Source organism: Pezoporus flaviventris, unplaced genomic scaffold (assembly GCF_033815535.1).
Source record: "Pezoporus flaviventris isolate CSIRO_AGI_PZ_B2104156 unplaced genomic scaffold, CSIRO_AGI_Pfla_v1 ptg000016l, whole genome shotgun sequence".
Lineage (NCBI taxonomy): Eukaryota > Metazoa > Chordata > Aves > Psittaciformes > Psittacidae > Pezoporus > Pezoporus flaviventris.
In genome coordinates, this window is record NW_026892564.1 from 9,766,610 (window position 1) to 9,791,642 (window position 25,033).

At 40.5% G+C, this 25,033-nt stretch overlaps 1 protein-coding gene across 8 annotated transcripts in view; it reads left to right on the forward strand.

The window, feature by feature from the left end:
* OSBPL8 (oxysterol binding protein like 8) overlaps nucleotides 1–25,033 on the forward strand; it is a 93,287-nt gene that overhangs the window by 10,832 nt on the left and 57,422 nt on the right. For 7 of the 8 annotated variants that reach the window (XM_061454733.1, XM_061454730.1, XM_061454732.1 and 4 more), the window contains exon 2: nucleotides 20,921–21,022. Coding sequence is in view for 4 of the 8 variants with exons in the window: in XM_061454730.1 (XP_061310714.1) it covers nucleotides 20,951–21,022 (72 nt within the window). In the remaining 4 variants the exon portion in view is untranslated. Of the gene's footprint in view, nucleotides 1–13,622; nucleotides 13,644–20,920; nucleotides 21,023–25,033 lie in introns of those variants that run through there. The other variant, XM_061454731.1, reaches the window with a different exon arrangement.

A 25,033-nucleotide genomic window follows, 5' to 3' on the forward strand; every position in this document is an offset into this window, starting at 1 on the left:
TACGTACTATATAGATTAAATATTTGCCAATAGGAAGCACAGAAAAATATAATGCAGATGTTGCTCTACTTATCTTCCCGCACTGTAGCTCTTTGTTCCCTTAATGTGGGTTTATTTCTGAGCTCTGTTCCTTAATTATCCTGCATTAAAAATTGTGGAGGAGTCCTTCCTTGTATTACAGATACAAGAATTCATTATGCTTCCACAGATGCCTCTGTGTTATGCCTCTTAACCAGCATGACAATTCTCATGCTGTGAACAGTTAAAAATCATCTTTTTGTCCAATATATTTGTTGTTCTTCAGCAGAACAATACCTGATGCATTAGGTTATTGAAGATCCAGGAGAAAAATTACACTACTGCATGGCTTAGTCTGCTTTTGGGAAAAAAAGACCAGTAACTTGTGTTGCACCATAGTCACTTGGCGTTGCTTAGTAGCATCACAAGGCTCAGGCCTCTCAAACTTCTTGGTCTTTTGGTTTTAATTTTAAACTTCAGGAAGCTCCTTGCATTTTAAGTAGTGTAAAGGGTAGCTTGTTTGGGTGTTGTTCATGAGAACTATGGACTAAACACAATGAGTTATTAATTTTTTTAAAAAAGTTCTGAATATGAAATGCTGCCTGGCAGTTGACTTTATGTGAATTTCATATGTACAAGAGCATTGTGCTAGCAGGCATGGTAGAGGCAGGGGAGAGTAGAGTGACAGAGACCTGACACTGCTGTCATTGTATAGCATGCAGAAGTGATAGCTGAAAGATTGCTGGAGAGATTGCAGGTAAGTCTGGATTATTATTCATTGTAGGCACTTTGTAGACATTTTTGTGGGTTAAAAAAAAAAAGCTTACTTTTCCAGAGTTAACCATCAATTTCATTTCATCAGTTTAGTGGTTGTTTGGTTTGGAGCTTTTTTGACTTTTAGTTTCTTGTAGGTGATTAAAAGCTGAACTGCTTGCTTAGTGGATATTTCTGTCTTGAAAATGCATACCTAAGGAGCTTCAGTTGTCTTTCTTGCAAAATAAGTAGCATATGTTGTGATTCATATGGCTTTAAGGTGCCAGGGGAAGTACTGGAGAAGCAAGCTCTTGACTTGTAGTGTGATTTTCTGAATATAGTGTCTTGATAAAGATGGTGTTTGAATTTGAGCCTCTAGCTGTGAACTCTTGGATGGAAGGAAGAAAGATAGGTGGATTTTTGTTGGGTTTTGTTTGTGGGTTTTGTTTCGTCAGGGAGCAGCTGGTGGTTTTCATGACTTGTAGCTGGCTATAGCTGACTTTACACAGCCTGCAGTGTGTGTTCTGTAGCAGGGCAGCCCAGATAGTGGAAAATCTGGAGCAGGAAAAGCAATTGCTAAATGAGTTTCATGTTGGTGAAAAGTTGGGAAAAGACCTGAGTGAAGGAAGAAGGTGTGTGTGTCTGTGTATGTTATCTGGGTTTTAACTTGCAGCCTGAAAACCTCCACTGAATCTTCAGCCCCTTCTCTAGTGTAAAGGGTCCCAAAAATTGAGTCTTGGAGGAGGAGATGATGGGGCTTTTCTGTTACCACTTATGGGTATAGTAGAGAGAGTTTTTTTCGCTTAGGGTCTGCCCTCTTGTGTAATAAGGTCGCTGTTGCCATCTGTATTGAATGAAAGTCTGCCTAGCTCTGAGCAGTGGGCTTATTCTCTGTCCTGTTACAGGATCATAGAATCGTAGTTAGGGTTGGAAAGGACCTTAAAGTTTACTCTATGTGTTTAGAAAGATAGATTAAAAGAAGTTCCATGTTTGTCCTGATGTAGCCATCGTATAAATCTTTGCTTTGTGTCATTAACTGTTAACAGTTATAACTGTCTGACACTTTTAAGTGCCTTTCCTCTATCTCGGCTTTAGTCTCAAATTTCTGCTTGGATAACTGTATTGTTTAACATCACACACCTTGCCTTATTTATCATCTTCTTCCATGTCCATAATACCTTTATCTTGAGTCCCATGCACCTCTTTTCTTCTTTCACTTTAGCATATGATAGCATGTTTATTTTTCTTCTTGACTTCTGTCCTACGTGTTTTAGCAGCTCAGAAATGTAGTCACGTTCTTCTCTGTTCTGCTTTTCTTTCTCATGAGAAAAATACAGGTGTACGCTGGTTTGAGCTTGCCAACATACACACGTATGTTGCTGTTGTGCAATTTTCAGTGTCCCTGCTTGAATCCTGTGCATGGCAATCTTTGCTGCTTAACTTGCAGACATTGTGCTATGGTAACGGTGTGGCAGAAGCTGCGGAGCAGGGAATGTCAGCAAGTGTCTCCCCCTCCCCAAACAAATTCCTGCAAGCATAAGCTGTACAAGCAAAAAGAGTAATGTTCCACTCCTTCCAGTACTGTGTCCAGGGAGGTTGTTACCAACATAAATCTATTTACTAGGACCAGCACTGGTAGGATCCCTGCTACTGATACTCTCGTGGAATGCAATGGTATCAGTCTGCTCTCCATTGCAGCCTTGGACTTTATCTTCACAGACTTACTCAAGATGCCATGTTATTATGTCTTGACTTCTCCATCATTATTTCTGATGTCTCATACCTCTTGTAGTTCCCAGCAGATATTTTGCTGAGTAGCAAAACCAATAATTTCAACCTGAAGAGAAGCAAGGCTGTACTTCATAGGAAATGGAAATATTAGTCTTGAACATCATGAAGAGAAACTTGTGTGCTCCATGTCCTGGGAGAACCTGTTTGAGTAGCATTTATGTACTTTGTTTGAGGTGCATAAGGAGGCAGACAGCTATGAGAGTTTTTAGCTGGTGGATCATTAAAGTTGCTTCCAAGGTGGTTTCTAAAACTATTGACTTGCTAGTGATTGAGCCACTTTTCTGCCTATTATGAAATAATTATGAACCCACCATGATGGTGACATGGGATTTTCATAATTGTGCTCTTCATTCAGTTTCTGACATGTGCAGCAGCAGATCTGTAGGAGCAGTGATACCACAAATTTTGCTTTTCTCAAAGAACTCTAGTTAATTCCCTTTCTTCTAGATATTTAATATATACCTGAATGCATGTCACTTTGATTTTCCAGGAATGAGCAGTGGTTCGTTTTTGTGAAGCTCGTATCATGTGTATCATGAAGTGGGCAAAGTCACCTTTCAGACAAAAGTGACTGCCTTTGGGAGATTCTACATGGAAAGTGTGTTGCTTATAGACTAGAGCCATCTTAAAGAAAGGAGTTGTGTGAAACTCAGATTTTTTTTTTCTCTGCAGGCCAGTATTTTCTAGAACGCCTGTGCCCTGATTCTAGGTGCATTGGAAGCCCAGAGGATCCACATGTACCCTGCTACATGAGAAAAGTGCTTTCTAGTCAGGAATCTATTACAGAAAACATACTTTGATTTTTGGTTAGCTGAAGTAAAATGTCTGTGCTCAAATCCCATGGGACAGTTTATTACAGGTCTCTGTTTTAAGGATGTTACCTCATCTGCAGAACTTAAAATTTTGTTTAGTTGCCATTATGGTACATGTCTTTAGTCAGCTGAAAATGGACCAAGATTTTGTTTTTCAAATTAATTCACCTTGTATGCTTTCTTACTACACACAGTATGGTCTGCAAGTACTTGCACTGGAGATTCTTGCAGGAGCACTGCAGTATATTCTCTGCATTGTACTCCTGAGCCCCACGTTAGGGTAGGGAAGTGAGCTGTGTAGAGCACTGCCATCTACAGCACGACTGCTTGCGAAGCTGTCAAGGTTCACTTGATGGCAATCAGTGTAACTCCTTACAGGAGTTAAATGCTTGAAATACGTCTTAATTTGACATGGAGATGGTACTGACTTTCAGACCCTTCATAAAGGGGCTGTTTTCAAAATGCATAGCTAATTCAGACTTGTCTGACTACCTCAATAGATGCTTGTTGAGCAGATATACTGTCTATATTTGTAAAGAAATGTCAAAAAATACATAAAATTAATATCACTGAACTCAGAAGTGAATGAATGAAGTTATTCTAAGATACAATACGCAGATCACTGGAATCAGAATTCTGGTGTTAAAACTGAGTGGAGTGGTGATAATCAGATCAGATACAATAGAGAATCAGAAAATAATTTACCTACATTTTCTTCTGTTGAAGTTCTGTTTCTACCTAGTGTTTTAACTGGAAAAAACCCCATGAATTTATTTGCTCTGACACTAAACAAAGTAGTGATGATTAATGTGAAAGAATAGATGCAACAAGAAGCTGTAAAGATACCCAGTTTTTTCTTTTGTTGTCAGGATGCAACAGCCTCCTATACAGAATAACACGGGAAAACTGTAATAGTATTAAAAGAGCAGATTTTGTATCTGGCTTAATCTTTTAGTATAATACAAATTTCAAGCTGAAATGGGAAAACGTGGAAGCCAGGACTGACAGTAATTTACTTTAAAGCAAACCTACAGCTGCTTTTTGGTCTGCACCTGTGACCATATTTGTTGTGCAGAATAGCTCTTGTTGAGAGTCTTGGTACTCTGAAAGGCTCTGGTAAGTGGCTGGGCATTGGTCTACTACAGTCTTTTGTTCCTTTAATTATTTAGGGATGTGACTGTAATCTTCTATTTCCTTCATTATTTGTGGTGGGGTAACAGAATAACAGTGACTGCCCTAGCTGCAATAAAACCCAAGGGGTTGAAAAGAAACCTCATAATCAGCTGGAGATCCACGTGCATCTGAATTTCATGGCAGGCCAACATGGACTTTTCTTTTGTAAGAGGAAGTGTAATGCCCATTGTAAAGTTACTAAAAATACAATTGCTTGTAGTTTTGTGGTGTTTCCTGTTATTTTAAAGCCAGTTGGATTTACAGAGGTGATCTCCAAGGGCACTTTACCACTCTCAAATGTGCTGTTTATATTTTTTTAATGAAGCTTGCAATTTTTAGATTTTTTGTTGGTTGCGAGGTCAGTCTGAAGCCTTACCTTGCAATTAAGTATTGTAGCCCAGGATTTTCCATGCTTTTCATGTCTAGGAAAGAAGCAGTTAGCCCTGAAATTTTCATTTCTCTATCTGCCTGCCTAATTTTCATACTAATTTAGAAATGGCGGCCATAGAAAAAGCAGATTTGGAAACATAAGTTTTAAGTAGCTTTCCAAAAGGCAGAATGAATCAATGTACCTTAATGGGGGAGAATGAAATTTAGCTCTGTGAATGTGAACTGTGCTGTGCAAGCTGAGAATAAGTTTTGGCCCTTATTGATGCAAATAAAATCTGTTGTTACAGATAAGCATGAAAAGGTAAAATCAAACTTCATAGCCCACCTAGCCCATCTTTATCCTTTGTTTTATGCCTATTGTTTTATGTTAAACCTGCAGTTTTGCCAATATGAGAGTTCCCTTCATCAACCTTAAATGTTTCAGGGTCTTCATGGAGAACTGAAGAAATCTTGAGTTCTTGTTAAAAAGTGATTTATTTATGACTTATGATTTTTACTAACAGATCCTTGAAGGTGTCTAAGGAGACAGTTGTGCTTTGCTTTTTTTTTTTATTTGAATGCAGTATGCCATTCTCCAGTTCCCAAGTGGATAGACTGCTTAGCATTTTAATGGATTTCCAGGCTGAATTCAGCTTTAATGTTCAAGGCCGAAGACAGGGTTATGAAGGTTAATTATAACTTATCAACTTGCCTGGGAGGAAGTTATTACTTCATGATGTAACTGGAAGGCTGGCATGCTTATCTTGGTTATGTGGTTTTGATGGATAAGCTTCTCGGTTATTTTACAGCTTGGTGCTTATAAATGACATTGGAATATCCAAGTGGCTATTTGCTTAAAATCTGGTATTTTATGAAGTTAATAGCACTGCTGGTGTTACTAGGTCTTAATTTCATATTCTGTGGGAGCTGTGGACAATCTGGATATACAAAGGCCTAAGTTAATGGATGTCAGAGACTTTCTAAAAGCTATCTTGGGCACGTAAAATACGCCATTGCATTAAGTACTACTGGCTTTTTTTTTCTTTTTCTCCTTAAGTTATAATCATTAGGAAGAGAGGACAGCTCATCCTTCTAAATTCTGTTGAGGTCTGCAAAACAGGGAACAAAATCTCCTCTTACAAGAAAAAATATGCATGCCTTCGTGTTTTTGAGATTTAAGGGCCTCTGCCCACTTGTTGCTTTCATTGAAATCAGTATTACATGTGCAGTCTTTCTTGGAGAAATGGGAGTATTTAGAAGTTAAAGCCTCTAGTGGTAAGTATAGTATACCTGAAGTTCACTGGTTTGTATCTGTGACCGCTGGTTTTGGATATTCATTCTGGACACTTGGTTAATAATGGATTGAATACACAGGACAGGAGACTTCTCCAGTTGCCCCTTTTAGCATAGCACATGGTTGGAAACATGTAGCGCCAGTTTTTCTTACAGCTGCTCCTGCAGGAGATCTGAACTGGTACATTCAGTTTTCCTTGTCCTGACACCTCAGAGCGGTATGTGAAAATGAGTGTCAGTTGGAGTGTGCTCCAGGAAGCAGGCTCTTGGCTATGAGTAAGTTAGGACATAGATTTCTGTTCAGTTACAGCTCAGAGATCTGAGCTGTTGCTGCCCAGCTCCATTTACATTGTGAAACACAGAAATTGGTGTTTCCTTCTTTTCCTAAATGCTAGACTTTGAAATACATGCTTAAGCTACCTTCAAGGGAATAAAATGTGTAACATAATACTTAAAGGTCTAGTGAACTGCTGTGGCAGAGATACAGGGTATTGAATTGCTTTATGCTAATATTATCTTGGTAGGTAAACTAGTATTGGTATCGTGTGTGATTTTAAAATATGAAAGTAAGCTATAAAATGCTACTAAACTGATGACTCTTGTCAGTTTTGGTGACAATATTGGGATGAGGTGATGCTGCGAAGGGAAGGATGTAGTTTTTCTCTTTTTAAAAATAAATACATTATTTCTTTTAAGTATACTTTCCCTTATTTGTTGTAAAAACACCAGCTGAATTTGTTGGAGCTCACAAGCATTGCATCCTTCCTTTCAGGCATTTGTGTCTGTCTTCCCTTTGTCCCTGAGCTCCCAAACTGTGTGATGTCCCTCACAACCTGCACCATGTACTTTGATTTAACTAGCTGAGCATTGAGGGGATGGATAGAGGGTGGTGGGGAAGCGGGATTCAGAACTTCAGATCGCACAGTCTGTGTGATTGCACAGCTGAGAGGATAGCACTGATCTTAAATCACACGCTTAAGCTATCTGATAGCCCCTTCAACCCATTTTATGGGAAGGAGAATTCCAAGTACTTGAGTAGGCTGGTGGAAGGGCAGGAGGAGACGCTTTCTCCATTAAATACGTATTTGGCCCTGAATCGGATAATTCTTTGTCGAGGACACTAGGGGTTTGTTTTTTTTCCTCTCTGAAGCATTTCAAAGACCTTCTGAGGAAGTGTCAAGACTTTGTTTTCCTGCCTGTGCTGTATGAAGTGACTACAACCGCTCCCTGGTTGTCAGGGAACAGAACCCCTCCTAACCATGACACATACTTTCTTTTCTGCTTGAATGGATTTAGTATCTTCTGTATTGGTCCCTGAAGCAAAAAATTAAATGTATCCTGGTAATATGTGACTCTTGCTGCAGGGAATTTTGGTGTCTCCTCCCAGTAGCAAAAAGCATTCTGCTCTTCAGAGACTGGGTAGCTTTGGGAACAGACGTGTTTAACTCCTTGCTTGAGGGCTGTCTTTGAGCTCTGAAAAGCTGGCAAAAAACATTTTTCTATAAGTTGCTCATTTATTGTTGCAAATAGTGTGAGCAGTCACCTAACATTGAGCTGATTTATGAAGGCTGTGAATAGCAGGGAAGTTGTCACTTCATGATGCTTCTGTCTTTTCCTTAGCTGCTTGTTGTGGCAGGTTAGGTGCTTCTCCTCACCCAAAGAAATGTCATGGGGGAGCATGTAATTTGTTGATTAGAAATGGGTGGGGAAGCAAGAGGTTTAGTTCTAGGTCACTTGCCAGGTCTGCAATATGACAATAATTTACAGTTCCTGTGAATCAGGTTGTATTGTTTAAATGCTGTTGGTTCATCCTGTTAAAATAAAAGCTATGTGAGAGTCCAGGAGTAGTTCCAAATCGAAGTTGATCAGCAGTTGCTCAGCTGCTTCAGAAGACAAGCTTGGGTGTTTGGTGCTGAAATCACTAGTCCTTGTTAAGCCTGTACAAGGGTATTTGAAATATTCGTTCATGACTTAAATCCCCCTACCACAAAACAATGAAAAAATACCCACAAAACCAATACTTTCTATTAATTGCCTCCCAGAAACTCCCAAACCAAAATAACAAAAAACCAATAACCACACCCCCAACCCCCCCCCCCAAAAAAACCACCCAAAAAACCCTATGAAAGATCATGAATTGCAAACATATAGAATAGTAATGAAACCTAAAAATCCAGAAGTTCATCAGCTCATTTTAATTAGGCAAGCAGTAAAGTGTTAAAAAAAAAAAACACCCTGAAACTTGGCATAAACAATGGAATTCTAAATTAGACTTTCTAAACCTTTTTAATAAACCATGATGTGTAAGCCAGATCCTATTGCTGCCTGTTTGAACCTGCACTGCTCTAAGTTAGAATTTCTAGGGTTTTTCCTATTGTGGTAAGCTCCTCTGACCTTTTGTTCTTAAATTCTCATGCAGATATCCTGTATCTTGAAATTGTGGAAAGTACTTTTCAGCAGTAGCCAAAAGAAATCCAGATGAAGGGCATCTCTTAGGTCATCAACTCTGTTTTAATATCAAGAAGAGACATTGCTGCCAAAATAAGAAATTGTACGAGAGTAAGCATTAAGTTCCTGTTTGAAATATCCACTTTGAATCCTTCAAAGTTCATTTCATGAAAGTCTGTTATACATAATATAACACTATTGCAGCTAATCGCAGCTCGACTGAGACTTGGCTGTCATTGTTAAGTCTTCTTTTATACTTTTGAGTATGCACTGATTTTTTTTTTTTTTTTTCCTGTTTTATATATCTTGGGTTAGAGCAGAAATCAGGATTGTGGTTATGCTCTTGGCTGAGCCCCTGTGAAGTGTGTTCCTGGTTCTCGCTGGTAAATCCCAGAGAGGTAATCTCAGTTTGGTGAAATTAAACTACTGGGGTATAGAAAAGTGATTCTCTGCTGGTAGGTCTTTGGGAGCTCCAAGGGGTGAAAGATGGTCTGTCTTATTTCACATGAATGCGATTCCTCAGCAGTGCTTGCTGACAAAGAAACTATTTCAACTGTTAGACCTTTGGAAGCCTGTAGTCTAGTGTTATTTCTGAATGAATGCGGTTGAATGGCATCATACTTGGAATTTGAATCATAGTATTGTTCTTGGGCAGGTCTTAGTGAGTGAGTAACCCAAGTCATATTTTGAGATTGCTTTTTTCCAGTGCACAGAACCAACTGCTGCACCCCAAAGTATCCTTTCAACAGGTATGAAAATTGTAAAGAGCTCTTAAGGTGTATTTCAGCTCTTTTTAAAATGAGTTGGCCATCCTTTTCAGTTCTTAGGAACAGCAACACACAGTGGAAAGGAAAGATTAAAATCCTGGTAGATTTGCCACTTGGAAAATGGGTCCTTTCCACTGACTCAATTTTGGAGGTACATTATTCACTTTATGAATCTAGTTTTCTCCTTTTTGCTGTAGATGTGCATTAAGATGACTCTCTTCCCCTTCAACATGCTGTTTATTCAACATTAACTGCTTATATTGCTTTGAACTTGAGAACCCTAGTCATATTTGGATCAAATTGAACCTGGTAGCATATAGATACAGAACAAAAGGATATGTACTCAAGGAAGCTTACGGTTAAACACTGGCAGTTACTAGTTAAGAGATGTAATAAGAAAAGTAAGGACCAGTATGTGGTCTGGTTAGTTATTGTAATTTCTGGGAAGGCTGTATTGAAGCTCATATGATACCAAGTATCTGATACTGCAGGTCACCTGTGGTCACCTGTTTACAATTTTCTGCTCATTTGAATGTGTATGGGTTTGGGCTTTTTTTGGGAGGTTGGTTTTTGAGTGTGGCCTGTCCTGTATATTGAGACCTTTGCAGCTGGGTAATTCAGAGGGTATATAAAGCCATGAACGTAGTATTAATTTAAATTTGCTTTAATTGCTTTGGATCTGTGTTCATTGTCAGTGAAAGTACTGAGCAAGATTTGATCACTTTTGAGGAGGGTGAGCATCCAGTTTCTCCAGGTGCCCATAACTCCTGCAAAGATGAAGGAGACTGTAGGTAAGAAAAGGAGATGGTGGCCCTCCTTATCAGAGGATTGTGTAGTCTTTTGGTACAGCCTTGGATAAATGTTCTTGTCCATCACCCAGCAATAGAGACTTTTTAAGCATAAATGGTAGTGTGACATAAGTAATACATGCTCTAAAGCCTGAGGCAGTTGTTTGGTGTTCAGATTAAAACTGCAATTTTTTTTGTAAATTCTTAGTAAGCAAAATGCTTTAAAATGACAGTTTGGCCATGTACATATTCTGGAATTGTGACAATATGGAACCTTGCTTGTGTTTGCTTAAGTGAGCTTAGAGAGAAGCTATGTAGGAAACTGGCTGCAATAGCTTTTGATGTGGCAATGAACTGTCTGCATGATGGTACGCATCTGTCCAAGCAAAGTCACTGCAGCTTCTGAGATACAGAAACTTTACAGTAGTTTAAGCCAACTTATTTTACTTCAATAAAGAACGCTTATCTAGTCGCATACAGTTCATTTGGGAGTTGGCAATTGGCTCATCTGCAGTAGTATGGTTAATTGCAATAATTTGTATGTAATCTCAGAATAGTCTCTGAAACTTTATTCCTTATGAAATTGGTTTGTATTGTTGACCAGTACAAGAGACTTAAAATATTTTTGCATCTATGATTGCATTATGACTAAGACATTTAGAGGGGCTTCATTGTGAAGGCAGTATTCTGCATCATTTAGAGTATTAGACTTTCAGTGTCTGCTTCTTGAGGCTTTTCCAGCATAATGAATTAGTTCTTATACGCTTAGTGCTTTTCATAGGTTTGAAATGGTGTCCTTTTTTTCCCCTTTTTAATACCTTGATGTATTTGGCAATAATGTTTGTCAAGGGCAAAACAGGAGAGAAGTTAGTGTTCCTTTTAGGAAAAGTGAGGGTTTTGTTTTGGAAAGTTCTGCACAGAGGAAATCCAGATCTATCTCATATCTCAGGGTGGCAACTGGTTCCACTTGGCCTTTAGAAACGGAAGGACTTGTCCAGCCACCTATATCCATCTTGTCTGTGGAAGCATCTGTGCAGACCGATCTTCTTTTTTCATTAAAAAAAAAAACCTTTAACAACAACATTGCTTTTCCTTATGCCTTGGCTTGGCTCTCTTCACTTCCTGCAGTAGTTTCTAGCCAGTGCTGAGTGAGCCTGTGGCTCACAGCCCACAGGCTGTTATGGTTGGAATGAAGGTGGGTTAGGAGGTGGACCTCGGCTGTTGTTTACCACTGCTGTGCCAGACCCACAAGCAGAGAGGCAGATATGAAGTCCCATCACGTAGTTCAGTATAAATAACTGCGTTTTGAGAGTGAATGTTTGAAATACTTTACAGAAGTGGAGGTCCCTCTGACACAAGAGGCTTGTGGGCAGGTCAGAAGGGCAGCAGCTGCCATGGGGAAAGAGGAGGGAAGGACGAGGTGTGGAGGACTAGTAATCTCTTACCCCTTTCAGCTGTGTCTAGAAGAGTGTGTGACACTGCAGCTTCATACAGCTGCCAAAGGAGAGATTGGAAACCACAGGGAGTGCTGTGGCCCCTCATCACAGTGCAGAACACCGAGAAATTAATAGGAGCATATTGGCTTGTAATGCAGACCTCTATATGGTTGACCTCTCTATGGGGAAGGAGGGAACAATTAGTAGTATTTTTACAGTTGTGAAAGAAAACTTCTAAAGCTGTTAGAAGAAAGGCTGGGATTCCCTGCCTTTAAATTTTGTCATGTTGCTTTCTTAAACCTTTTTCAGCCTGTCATCTTTGGGCAGGAAGAATGCAAGGCCCACATAGCAAAAGTGCCTTTAAGTTTCAGGGTGGAGTTGGGAGAGGACAACAGTTTGCAGTGTGTCTAACCACTGGGTTTGAGTGCATGTGGTTTTTTTCAAGTGAAGGCTTTCATTGGTAAATATAACCTTGTATAAGGTTCTGTAAGGTTGGTTTGTCATCCCCTTGGTTATTTTCCTGGTTGGTACTGCAAGATCTTGAAATGTAAAAATGAAACACTAGATTGTGTGATGTAAGGTTTGGTTAAATCTTCTTTCCTTACTTGAGCACAACAAAGCAAAAGTAGTAAAATCTTCTATGAAGCTTCATAAAATACTCAGGTTCTGAATGGTTCAAACCTAAATGCAAAAAATGTAATAATTGCCATTCTTGTTCTTATGCTACAAAATAGACTGAGCACTAGGTAAAACTGGCTTGTGAAGGCAAAGTGGATAATGCTTCAGGTAACTAGACACCCTTAGGTGAAGAAATTAGCATTTTTACCATTAAGACCAACAACTCATTTGGATAATGGGAGCAGTCTTGCAGAATATATATATCATGAGGAGTGGGACAAGTTGGGAAGCTTTGAAGTGCACCTCAATAGCCAGAGAGCTCAAGAATACTTAGGACTTGAGTTTTTGAGAGGATGTTGGGTTTTAGTACCTCCTGGAAGTGACTCTTTACACCTCTTCTGTTGTCCTTCCTTTTTATCAGGACAAGTTTGTCTGTGGGACACCTGTTTAAGGTAGTAATTATTAAAGTTGTAGTGGGTGTTAAGGAGCTTGCTGTACTTTTCTTACAGTCATTGCTATCTGTCACTCTTACAAGATGGCTGAGGTATCTAAACTATGCTTCTACTTTCCAAGTTTTTTCTAGATGAGAAGTATTTTCAAGGCTTGTTCTTAAGCACTTCACCTTTCCTGGGTTTTTGGGTAGTTTGGTGGCGGTCTTTTCTACCCAGAAATAGAGGAAATGGCTTGCTTTGCACATGGAATATTTATTCAGGAGATGAGGAAGGCAGGTGATGAAACTCAGGGTGGAAGGAAGTGTTTTATAGGGGTGAATTTGGTGGCCAATAGCAGTAAGTGATCACAGCATACTTGCTGATGTGGTTATAGGTGTAGCAAATTTTTGAGCATTCAAACGTTGCAATTTGGAGTTAGTGTAACCATGTAGTTCAGCATGTGTGATTTCACCAATATTATTACTGGTTTTATCACTCTGCTATTTGGCCTGACTTCACAGTACATGGAATTGAATCTAGAAATTTACTCAGCTCTCTAATTTATCTTCTAGAATTGCAGAACAAAACCTCTTCCTAGCTCGTTCAAGTTCTTGTTAGCATGTGCAAGATGCTTAATTCGAGGAAAACTTGTGATTTCTTTGTTTACCAGATCTGTTGCTGAGCTGTTTCACCCTGTTGGCCCCACTCCATTTTTGTCAGTAACTCTACTTCAGTTCCTGCTTTCTTGGAACTGCTCTCAACAAACACAGGGTCCTTGGCATGCAGTGACATTGTGTCATGTGCAAGAAACTGGCCAGAGCTGTAACACTGATGAAGCATGCTTCATGTGTGGACTTGTTCACCGAGAGATGATCCGTGATCTTGCATTACAACCAGGGTGCTGTGCTTACTTCCTCTGGTGCACTGGATGCAAAGAACCTTGAAAGTAAGGTGTGTACTTTTTTAATCTTCTGTGCTATTGCTGCTCCCCTGCTGCATGGAGCAAAATGAATGTGACTGCTGAGTGACAAATCATTTGAGAGCCTTGGTTCTGTCACCCAAGTTAGATTTAGGATGTAGATTTCTTTTAATCTCTTAAAACTGATGCTGTCTCTGTTTGCTCTTAATTTTTATGAAACTTGTTATGATCTATTTTTACCACTTAGATATTTTTCTCAAGAGTATTACCGTAAACTTCCTTATAGACCTTATTGAGCTGAGTGTACTGATAACCACACCAGAGAACTGCTTACCTTGGGGTCACCTGGTGATTCTGACAGGCAGCCGGTTGGACATGAGCCAACAACGTGCCCTTGCCGCAAAGAAGGTGGATGGTATCCTTGGATGCATTAGACAAACCATTGCCAGCAGATTGAGGGTAGTGATCTTCCCCTCTGCTCAGCTGTGGCGAGGCCACACCTGGAGTACTGGGTCCAGTTCCGGTGCAAGAGACGTGGACATAGTGGAGAGCGTCCAGTGAAAGGCCATGAAGATGATCTACGGAATGGATCACCTGTTATATGAAGAAAGGTTGAGAGCTGGGACTGTTCAGCATGGAAAAGAGTGCTCAGGGGAATCTCATCAATATGTATAAATACCTGAAAGATGACAGAGTCAGGCTCTTCCCAGTGGTGCCTAGTGGTGGGACAAGTGGCAGTGGGTACAGACTGAAATTCATGAGGTTCCCTCTGAATGTTGGGAAAGACTTTATTTACTGTGAGGGTGACCAAATGCTGGCACAGGTTGCCTAGGGAGGTTGAGGAGTCTTCATCCTTAGAAATAATCAGAAGCTCCCTAAACTACCTCCTGCAAAAGGGGAGTTGGGCAGGATGACCTCCAGAGGTCCTTTCCTAACTCAACATTCTGTGATTCCCTATGGAATAGCATTTGTATGGTACCGTTGTGACTCTGCTTTCCAGCAAGGACTTAAGGGAATCTTTACTCTTCTCGATGCCAATGTAAATGACTAGGTGTCTCTTCTCCTAATGTGCCTCACCCATACTTGTTGCGACATTGATCTTTGAAGTCAGTTAATTATTCCTGTGTTACCTTGAAGAAATTACAATATACACTTATCTGATACCCATATTGGGCAATTTAAGCACATTAAATTACTGTAGGCCTTAAGGAAAGAAGGCAGGCATCCAATATGGCTTAGCAGGTCAGTTTGGAGGTCAGAGCCCTGGAAAACGCTTCCCCTTTGGAAAGGCCAGATCAGCATGCAGTAGCCAGTTCCCTGTGTGCTTGGTGCAGCCTGTTACGAGGTCACAGGTGAAGCAGTTCCTTACCTCTGAGGTATGATGCTGGAATGTAAGAGAGTACTCTGATACTATAACAGGTCACAAAACAGTATCACAGTGCAAATGCCATATCTAATGACCATAAGTGATAGTACTTAGGAAGAAAGCAAAAACCCGCCTATATAATATGGTATGCAGGTGTTCAAGTAACTTAGTCCATTGATGAAACAGAAAACATACTAGATTCAGGGGTCATGTCTGCTTCTTTCACTTTGTGGCTGCACCATGGCTGAAATTCAGGAAGTCATGTGAGGGGCAGTGGGGACACAGGAGGTTGCACAGCGAGAGCATCTCAGCCACGAGATCAGGCAATGTATCTTGATGAAATTCTCCAAATTTAGTAAAGTGTTTGAGCCAAAGATGATCTTCTGTCAGAAAAGGGGAAGAAGAATCCTTCTGTGAACTGAATTAGGGGTTTGTCCTGTGGTGGGTAGACTCTGACTGGATGCCAGATGCCCGCTAAAGCTTACTTTATCACTTTCCTCCTCAGCTGGACAGGGACAAAAGGCTCACGGGTTGAGATTAGGACAGGGAGAAATGACTCACCAGTTACTGTTACGGATGGAACAGACTTGACTTGGGGGAATTAGCTTTAATTTATTGCCAATCAAATCAGAGTGGGGTAATGAGAAATAAACACAAATCTTGAAAACATGTTCACCTCCTCTCCCTTCCTTCTGGGATCAGCTTTGCTCCCGATTTCTCTACCTCCTCCCCCTGAGCAGCACAGGGGATGGAGAATGGGAGTTGCAGTCAGTTCATAAGATATTATCTCTGCTGCTCCTTCTTCCTCAGGGGAGGACTCCTCACACTCTTCCCTGCTCCAGTGTGGGGCCCTTCCCATGGCAGACAGTCCTCCTCCATGAACTTCTCCAATGTGAGTCCTTCCCACAGGCTGCAGTTCTTCACACTCTGCTCCAGCGTGGGCCCCTTCCATGGGTGCACAGACTGCTCCAGCCTGGGTCCCCTGTGAGGTCACCAGTCCTGCAGGAAACCTGCTCCAGTGTGGGCTCCTCTCTCCATGGGGCCACAGGTCCTGCCAGGAGACTGCTACAGTGTGGGCTTCCCTCAGGGTCACAGCCTCCTTTGGGCATCCCCCTGCTCCACTGTGGACCCCCATGGGCTGCAAGGGCACAGCTGCCTCACCATGGGCTGCACCCGCACCACAGGCTGCAGGGGAATCTGCTCTGGTGTCTGGAGCACCTCCTCCCCTCCTTCTGCACCGGCCTGGATCTCTGTGTAGTTGTTGCTGTTGTCTCTCTGACTACAGTTGGCATTTTGTTCCCCTTCTTAAATGTTATCCCTGAGGTGCTACCACCATCACTGATGGGCTTGGCCTTGGCGCCAGCAGGCATTGGCTTTGTCGGACATGAGGGGGAAGCCTCTAGCAGCCTCTCATAGAAGCCTTCCCCCTACCCCAACCTTGCCCATGTAAATCACATATTTAAGAATTATCACAAAAAACAGTGTTCCTCACACAAACTTCTTCACTTGCATCAACAGAAAAGGAATTCCCTACAGCAAAGTCAAAATAACATCACCAGAACACTAAAGGAAAGTGGAGAGTTTACACCCACAACCCACCCCCCATGCCTTTACCACAGCTGCAACAATTTCACATTCATTTTCTAACATTGTTCAGTCTCTTGTTTTCCCCCTTACCTCTCCCAGTTACTATTCTTATCTCAAATTCCTGGAGCCCCATGTTGAGTGCCAAAATAGACTCTTGTAGTTTAACCTCAGCCAGCAACTAAACGTCATCTACCCACCATCCCACACCTAGGATGGGGATAAGAATTGGAAAAATAAGGTAAAGCCTGTGGTTTGAGATAAGAACAGTTTCGTAATTGAAATAAAGTGAAATCATACAAAACCAGGTTGGAAGGGACCTCATGAATCATCTGGTCCAAACTTTCTAGGCAAAGTATGACCTACACTAGATGTCCCAGCACCCTATCCAGCTGGATCTTCAAAGTGTCTAGTGTTGTTGGGGAATCCACTGCTTCCTTGGGAAGATTATTCCAGTGGCTGATTATTCTCACTGTGGGAAGGAAATAAAGGAAAGAAAAAGGAAATCGAGAGAGAAAGGAATAAAACCCGAGATGGACAAGTGATGCACAATACCTGTTGCCCCATGCCCAGCCTGAGCAGCAATTGGTGACTCCTGGCCAGCTCCTCCCAGTTTATACACTGGTCATGAGGTGCTGTGGTGTGGAATACATACCCCTTTGGGTAGTTTGGGTCAGGTGTCCTATCTCTGCTTCCTCCTGGCTTCTTGGCCCCTCCTCACTGGCAGAGCATGAGAGACTGAAAAAGTCCTTGATTAGAGTAAGCATTACTTAGCAACAACTAAGACATTGGTGTGTTATCGGCACTGTTCTCAGACTAAAGCTGAAACAGCACTGCACTGCACCAGCTACTAGGTAGGAAATTATCTATATCCCAGATGAAGCCTGGACAAGTTTTATTGTTAGAAATGTACCTCCAGCAGGGTATTACTGCCATGGAGTAGGCCTGAACTCTCTAACATGCCTGGGACAAGTTACATATTTGGTGAGGAGCTTTTCTTAAACTGAAAGAGAAAATAAATGTCTTTCCTAGGAAGTCCTTTATTCAGTTAAATGAACATATCCCTATGTTAAACACTTGTATAATCTGGTTAACATATGGAATTTGTAAATCAATACAGAACAGACCAAACCCACTTCACTGAGGTGTGAGCAAATGCTTGCTGCCGGACTTATGACACAACCAAGGAACCTGACTTGTGCTGCTCTTGCTCTGTAGCCTGCATTACTGTACCTAACAGAATACTGTGTAACACTGTACTACTGAGGTATGCTTTTATGGCTTTTGAAAGTATTTCTTTGTTTTGTTTGATAGGTGGGAGTTGGGAAGTGAGAAGAAGTCACATACGATATTTGGGTATATATGTGTAAAGGTAGAAAAGGTCCTGTTCATGCAGTGTTAGCTTTCATTGATGCATGCTCTCCATTGGTTATATGGGAGACCCAAGCAGGATTTTCCTATTCCTGAAGTGCAGCTGATTGAAAAACAGATTGTTAAAAAGCTACCAATGGCTGAAGTGATCTGTTCATAATAACCTGGCTGCATTTACAAACAAATTCCCTTTCCTACATTGATAGGAAAGTTGTTTCAAAACTTTGGGATGCCGGTGGTTGGAAGTGTTAAGTAATTTTCAAGATAAATCTGTTCTCCAAGTTCATACTTGACTTTTTGTTAATGTCCTTTTGCTGAGAGATCTCTTTTCCTTCCTTGGTGTTTATTTTGGCACATTTCAGGAGCAATGTTTTTTGTTTTCAGCTTTCATTTTGCCAAGACAAATAAGCTAAGCTGGCTGTCTTCTCATAAGCTAAACAGTGTGGGGGAAGATAGTCCTTAACTGTTTCTGCACCTGCTTTACTCTGCCTGCCTGCTCAAATATGCCATGAGCAGGCCCTCTCCCAAGTAACTTCTCTGCAGTCCTTGGGACCCTGCTGGATTATGTGTTTCCTGGCGACCACAAGTGAGCACAAACTGAGAATTAAACATTAGGGTGCTTGTCTGATGATGCTACTCTTGAGACGGAGATAAGGAAGGATGTAGTGGCTGTGGTTGCTTAAACAAACGGAAGAGCAGAATACACCGTTCTGACAACAAAAATTAAGAGTTAAAAAATGTCTGTTAAAAATAGAGATGGGTTTAAATTTGTTCTAGGGTGAACATTCCTATTTCAGGAAAGACCTGTTTATTTGGATAACTTCAGGATGCTTGCAAGTTTGTGTAACTAAAAAAGCTGACTAACTGTTTTAAATGTCAGTGTATACATTAGTTTGCAATACCACTCAGTTTCCATCCTGTTTAAGAGAGTTTAGTGTTTCTGTAAATTGAGTATGTATGCAGCCCGGTGTTGCTGAATTGCCTGTTAATAATAGAACCTGAAATGGGTGTGGGGGGAAGAGATGACAAGGAGCAGCCTCCAAGAGTCATCACCCAGTTCTGCACCCCTGCGTGGCTGTGAGGAAGGCGTGAGTCGCAGTGCCTGCTGCCCTGGGAATCACAGCTTCTGGGGTGAAGTCCTCTTTCTGTGGTAATGCCATCTTTCATTTTATTAATGTAAATTAATCACTTGCAGTCATCTCCCTTCAGATGTCTGCTGTTTCTAATGTATATGGAAACATCTAGCCATATGCTTCCCAGTTATGTGCTACCTTGGTAAGTACCCAGGTACTTGAGTGAGATGCTTGTCAGTTCTTTGAAGTGAGTCATAAGGAACTATGTGCAGTTTCTTTAGCACAGTCATTTTGTTAAACTTTTTATTTATGCTTCCTTTCATGTTTTAGTGGCATGTGGTATGGTAACTTGCTATAGTGTGTTAACAGTGTATGCTCTTCCTAAGGAGTTTTTAATTCTAATATGCTTTATATAATACAAAACAAAGAAAAAGATAATAAAAATACAGAAAACAGTTGAACAGATGGTGAGATTTGATTGTGAGATTTATAGTGAGATTTGTTTTCATGAGTGTGTATTTCCTGAGCCAGGCTTTGAACCACAAGATCATGTGTCTTTTCCTCTTCTCCCATCCTCCTGTACCCAGGATGCTCCTCAGGCTCCCAGGAGGGGCTATGATGCCTCCTCATCTCCCTGTACTCAGTTAATCTGTTGTTGCTGAAGCCTGAACCGAAACCATAGCTCGATGTATTACCTTAAGCGCAACATGCTAACATTGTTGCTTGAAAAACAAAAGTCACCATCCCCATGCTACCCCTGCTCTTGCACAAGTGCTGGTTTCACAATTTGGTCTGTAACTTAGCTGCTTCCTGCCCCCTCACCCCACCCAAGACAAAAACAAAGGAAAATAAACCCCAGAAAAGTCCCCGAGCTAATTCTGTGATCAGCCACTTCCCTGTGGAGTGGAGGGTGAAACCACAGGTTTTTCTCTCTGTGGGATACTGACTTTACTGTTTTGAACAGGTCAGCTTGCAACCTTCTTATCTGCTGGATCTTTTGTTGATGGGGGCTTTGGAGAGAGAGAAGCAGAGCAATGAGCTGTAGACGCACATCACAGAATAGTTCATGGAATAGTTAGGATTGGAAAGGACCTTAAGATCATTTAGCTCCAACATCTCTGGAGGTGTCCTGTTTTGATCTGCTTACCTCCTGAAACCCACTAAATGGATGAATGGTTAAGGTGTGTTTTTCCCACCAAGTTTTGCTTGACTCCAGACCATTTTCTTATCTCAATGATGGTTCCAAATATTGTGTGCATACTAAGGTTTATTGCAGCTTTCTTTCTCTAGCAAAAAAGTAAATAGGAAATGTCTAGAGAACATAGAGAACAAGGCATTGTTTTCTGGCTGTATGTGGTGACTGCCACTGAGTGCCTGCTCTGCCCCAGAGGCTGCTGGCTTGCACTATGATTTAATTTCTGTGTGTTGGTTCCATAAAGCAAAATGTGGCTGTTTCTGGAGTTCTGCTGGGAAGCCCTAAACTCTGTGCCAGAATAGCTTTTATGTAGCCAAACAGCTTGTGTGCATATGCCTGCGGAGCAGGAGTGGTGTGCTGACAAGGGGAAATACAACGCAAAAACTGTGGGTTTCTTTTTGTTTGTTTTTTTTTGGGGTGTGTTTTGTTTGTTTGTTGCTTGTGTTCTTCCAGCATAATTCTTCCTTATTTGTAAAAGTAAATGCTTGCCTCAGTGAGTACCTTTCATTTTGCCCATTTTACTTGAAACTACCCTCTCTGTTCTTAACAAGTTGGGGTTTATGGGCGATGTGTATGTTCTGCAAGGAACCGTAATATGCACAGTTTATAATAGTGGACTATTTACCCTCTTAAAACATAAGGGAGAGAGAGTGAAGCTCTTGAACGGATTTTAGACACTGGAATTGAATTCTTATGTTTTTCTTTCCCTCTCCAGGATCTCGAATAGCAGGATGGAAGAACTCTGATGGAGAGACGGACAACGGGCCTTTTCAACATGGAGACTGTTCCGGTTGATGGGGACTTTGAGAGAAATTTAGTGAGTAGCTTAAATCTGGCTTCATGTAATCAGATGAATGTGAAGATGCAGGGAGAGGATTAAGCAGTTTGAATATGTTCTGGTTTGGTTTGAATCAATACTTTTCTGGTTGAATGCATTTGGAATATCATGTAGTATCATCCGTCATTTACTAGATTCTCATGGCAAGAGGGGTGGATGTGCAAAAACATACGATTCTTGGGTTTGATCCTTGGTGTCCCAAAAGAAAAAGGTCTTCCTCTCAGTCTTACTACTTGATACTTTCATAGTTAGTGACTGAGTAAAAGAAAAAATATTGTATTTCTTGATGGAATGAGGAACAGAGAAGGCAGGAGGAATGATTATTATGTATTAACAGAATCATTTCAGGTGAAAGAGTTGATAATCTGCACTGATTATCAAGAATTTCTGAGGTAGTGAAATTACCAGCTCTTCCTTTCTAAGCACAATTTAAAACCAGGAAAGTAGCATGACATTTCATCATCATCGTAACATTGAAATTATTTAAGAGTTTAATTTTTCTGCAAGCTGTGTTATGTGAAAGGGCTGTAGAACCTGAAGCAGGAAATGATTTTTAGTTTCCAAAGTTGTTTTCTGATACAAGCACTGCCTCCCAAAGGCAAAATAGGGTATATTTTTTTCTGTAACTGAGGTTAAGCTCAATAAAACCTCATAGTCACAGACGTTATTTGTAAATAGTTCAACTACTGCATGGAGGTATTAATTTGACTGTTTTATTACTGCCGTTATCTTAAGTGATGAATTTGGAGGCAAGACATTTTGCAGTGCATTAAGAAAATCCTTGGCTTTTTTTCTGTAATAAACAAATTCATTCCAGCAGGGCCAGTGCATCTATGATACTGTATCATATGTCAACTGTGCAATAAGATATTTATTTAAGAAAATCTGTCAATTCAGTTGCTGTGCTCCATATTTCCTAAAATAATAATAAAAGAAGTACTAGTTTACAAAAAACTTTGAAGTAGTTTGAAATGTGTTAGTTTTCTTTTTGTGACCTGCCTTCACAATAGCATGATTTTAAGAAGGTGTCTTGAAATGAGGCTATATGTACTTTACTAAGTCTGCTTCAGAAGAATATTGAGAGTAGGGATATATTTGCCTTTCATCCCTGTGCTTAAGCACCCGAATTATCATCTCAGAACAAGTTCTTTTAACTGATGTTATACTGTGATTGGCTACTCTAAGCATTTCTTGCCAAAAAAAATCTGGTAGGGTAGTTGTCTTAATTGCCGTTACAATGTGAAGTTTTATGTATTGCACTACAGCTGATAAAAACATTTCTGGAAGCTTATCTGGGAGTCTAATGTACTTGCTCAGGTATACATTGCATGTATATTAAAAGTGATTGGATCCAGTAATCCTGAAGACCTTGAGTGTTTGCAAATCCTGACACTTCCCAGAAGTCTGAATTTTTTTGAAGTGTCATGTTTGAAATTTTTCAGTATTGCAGACTTAGCTGCAATCATAGAATCATAGAATGGTTAGGGTTGGAAAGGACCTTAAGATCAACTAGTTCCAACCCCTCTGGGGTGTCCCCATAGGCAGGGACACCTTCCGGTAGAACATGTCCCTCCAGCCTGGCCTTGAACACTGCCAGGGATAGAGCATTTACCATTTTATTGCACAGCCTGTTCCAATGCCTCACCACCATCACAGTAAAGATCTTCTTCCTTATATCTAACATGAACTTCCTCTGTTTAAGTTTGAGCCGTACCCCTTGTCCTGTCTCTAGAGTTCCTATTGAAGAGACTGTCTCCAGCACCCTTTTGTTCTGTTTCATTAGTCTGATTAAAATTTGTGAAATACATGAGTTGCAAACATGCAGGAAGAACACTGATCAACATACTGCTACACAGTTTTAAGTCCTTTGAGGGGTTTCTAGAAGGTACCTGAAAAAGACCATTTTAGAGATGTTAGCTTTCTACTGTATTTGTTGGCTCATGGGAGAAAAAAAAGGAGGTCACAGAACTTAATGCTGTGTGTTTTTCTTTCCAGAATCAGTGTGGAGAAAAATCTTGCATGAAATGCTTTTCCTGTCTCATAATTAGGTTGATACATACTGTCCCTGAATGCAGATGTGATGACAGCTCAGCAAACTGTTTTTGTAGTCTGGCACTATTGAAGCAATGCGAAATATTAGACGCTTTGGTTTGAGTTCTTGAGAACAAGTTTTGCCTTTTTTTCCGTATAAAATCATAATTCACTTTAAACAAGCCTCACTGGCCCAGAACTGAGGACATAACATGCGAATATCCGATGTAAACCATTCTTATTCTAAATGATTTTTTTTAAAGAAAACGTTCTAGTAAGTTCTGATTTTTGTCAGAACATGTATTTCATAAACTCATTGCCTTGCATACAATTAACACAGTCAGTCCTTGCTATCTAAATACATCAGCAGACGTAAAAGTACCTCTTTTCCTTGGAGCATGGAATAGAAGTCCTTTTTACTGATCAGCTTTGCAGGTTGGGTTAGTGGTCCTGAATTTAAATGTATCTTACTGTAATGTGTCTGAATTTAAATGTAATGTCAGTGATTGACACATAGAGACTTCCTCCAGGAAAAGCCTGTCTTCAGCAGGGTGAAAACTCTGACTTGGCTTTAAAGCATGCATTTAAACTGTATTAAGAATTTAAGTGTAGGTTTAGATTGTAAATCTAGTCAGTATTTTTAAAAAGCTTTATTTCTGTAGTGTGAGATTCAGATACGATATCATGACATACATTTTTGCTTTTACCCTAATCTTTGATAGGAAAAGGACTTTTTTTTTATAGTACATGTCGGCAGATACAGTTTTAGGTTTAGTAACAGTTGTTCTGTTTCTGAGAAATGAATAAGTGATTTTCTGAAGCACAATGCTGCTTTTGTATGAAAAGAGAGTTATGGCTGCTGTCTCATGTGATGGTTTATATTGCTGAGTTTATTCCTTAGTCTTAATCTAAAACCTTACTGGGAGGAGGGGTAGGTTTTGTGTATTTTGGTAGCAACATTTTTAACTAGACGTGCCTCAGCAGAAGCTAAATCAGTTGCGTAGTGTTAAGAACCTCCCTTATCAAAGGACTTGTTCTGTAATCTTAGGCAAAGTCATCAGTTAAATAAATGTTAAAGTAAATGTAGGCTCTGTCTCTGGAAATAAGTGTGTGCTTCTCTTAATTTTGTATATTTAAAATAAAAACTGTGGGAGTTGATGGACAGGAATGCCCTGAGGACATTCTTTTTGGCGAAAACACTGAAGTAGAAGCACCGTCATGGCTTGTTGCCTTAGGGGTTTGAATGCCTGTTCTGCAGTGTTATGAATTGCAGATGACAGAGATCCAGTGGGTTATTGGAAAATGAAGAGGTCTTTTTGGCTAAAATAGTCTCATTTCAGCATCTTAAAATCTTGCATCAGTATTTAGAAATACATATTCTGCAGGTTTTAGGTAAGTACACAGGCCCAAATAGCTCTAATGAAGAGAGGGGGTTGACCAGCAACGGAGGCAGTTTGGTGTGTAAACAGAATGTCTATTGGAGAAGATCAGGGACAGAGTTAGACAGGCTTGTGTTTCAGCCTCTGGCGCAGGAGCTGTTTGTACTGGTTCATAGGATTAACCATGTCATGCTAAAATATTTACATAAAAAGCCCCTGCATCATCTCAGGTGACGAGTTGCCCTGCTCTGTGGTGTCATGTTGTATCGTGGTCAAGGCTGCTTGAGAGGTAGGCAGTGAGGCAGGACCTTCTGTGGTGCTTTTTCACTCTGTTTCTTCAATGTGTAAGTATGCACTGTGAGTGGACATGCTGTCTGAGTCTCAGAAACTTCTGATCCTCTGTGTCTGTTAACAGTTTATTTTTCTAGTTCTCTTCTCTTGTTTTCCAACTTTTAGCATGCAGCAAAGCAGATCAGTGCTGAATAGTGGTGTTCTCAGCCCTTCAGTCAGCTGCTGGATCTCTGTACAATTACTGCAGACTCCTTTGTCTCGGTCTCTTGTTAGTCATTGTTCTCCTGAA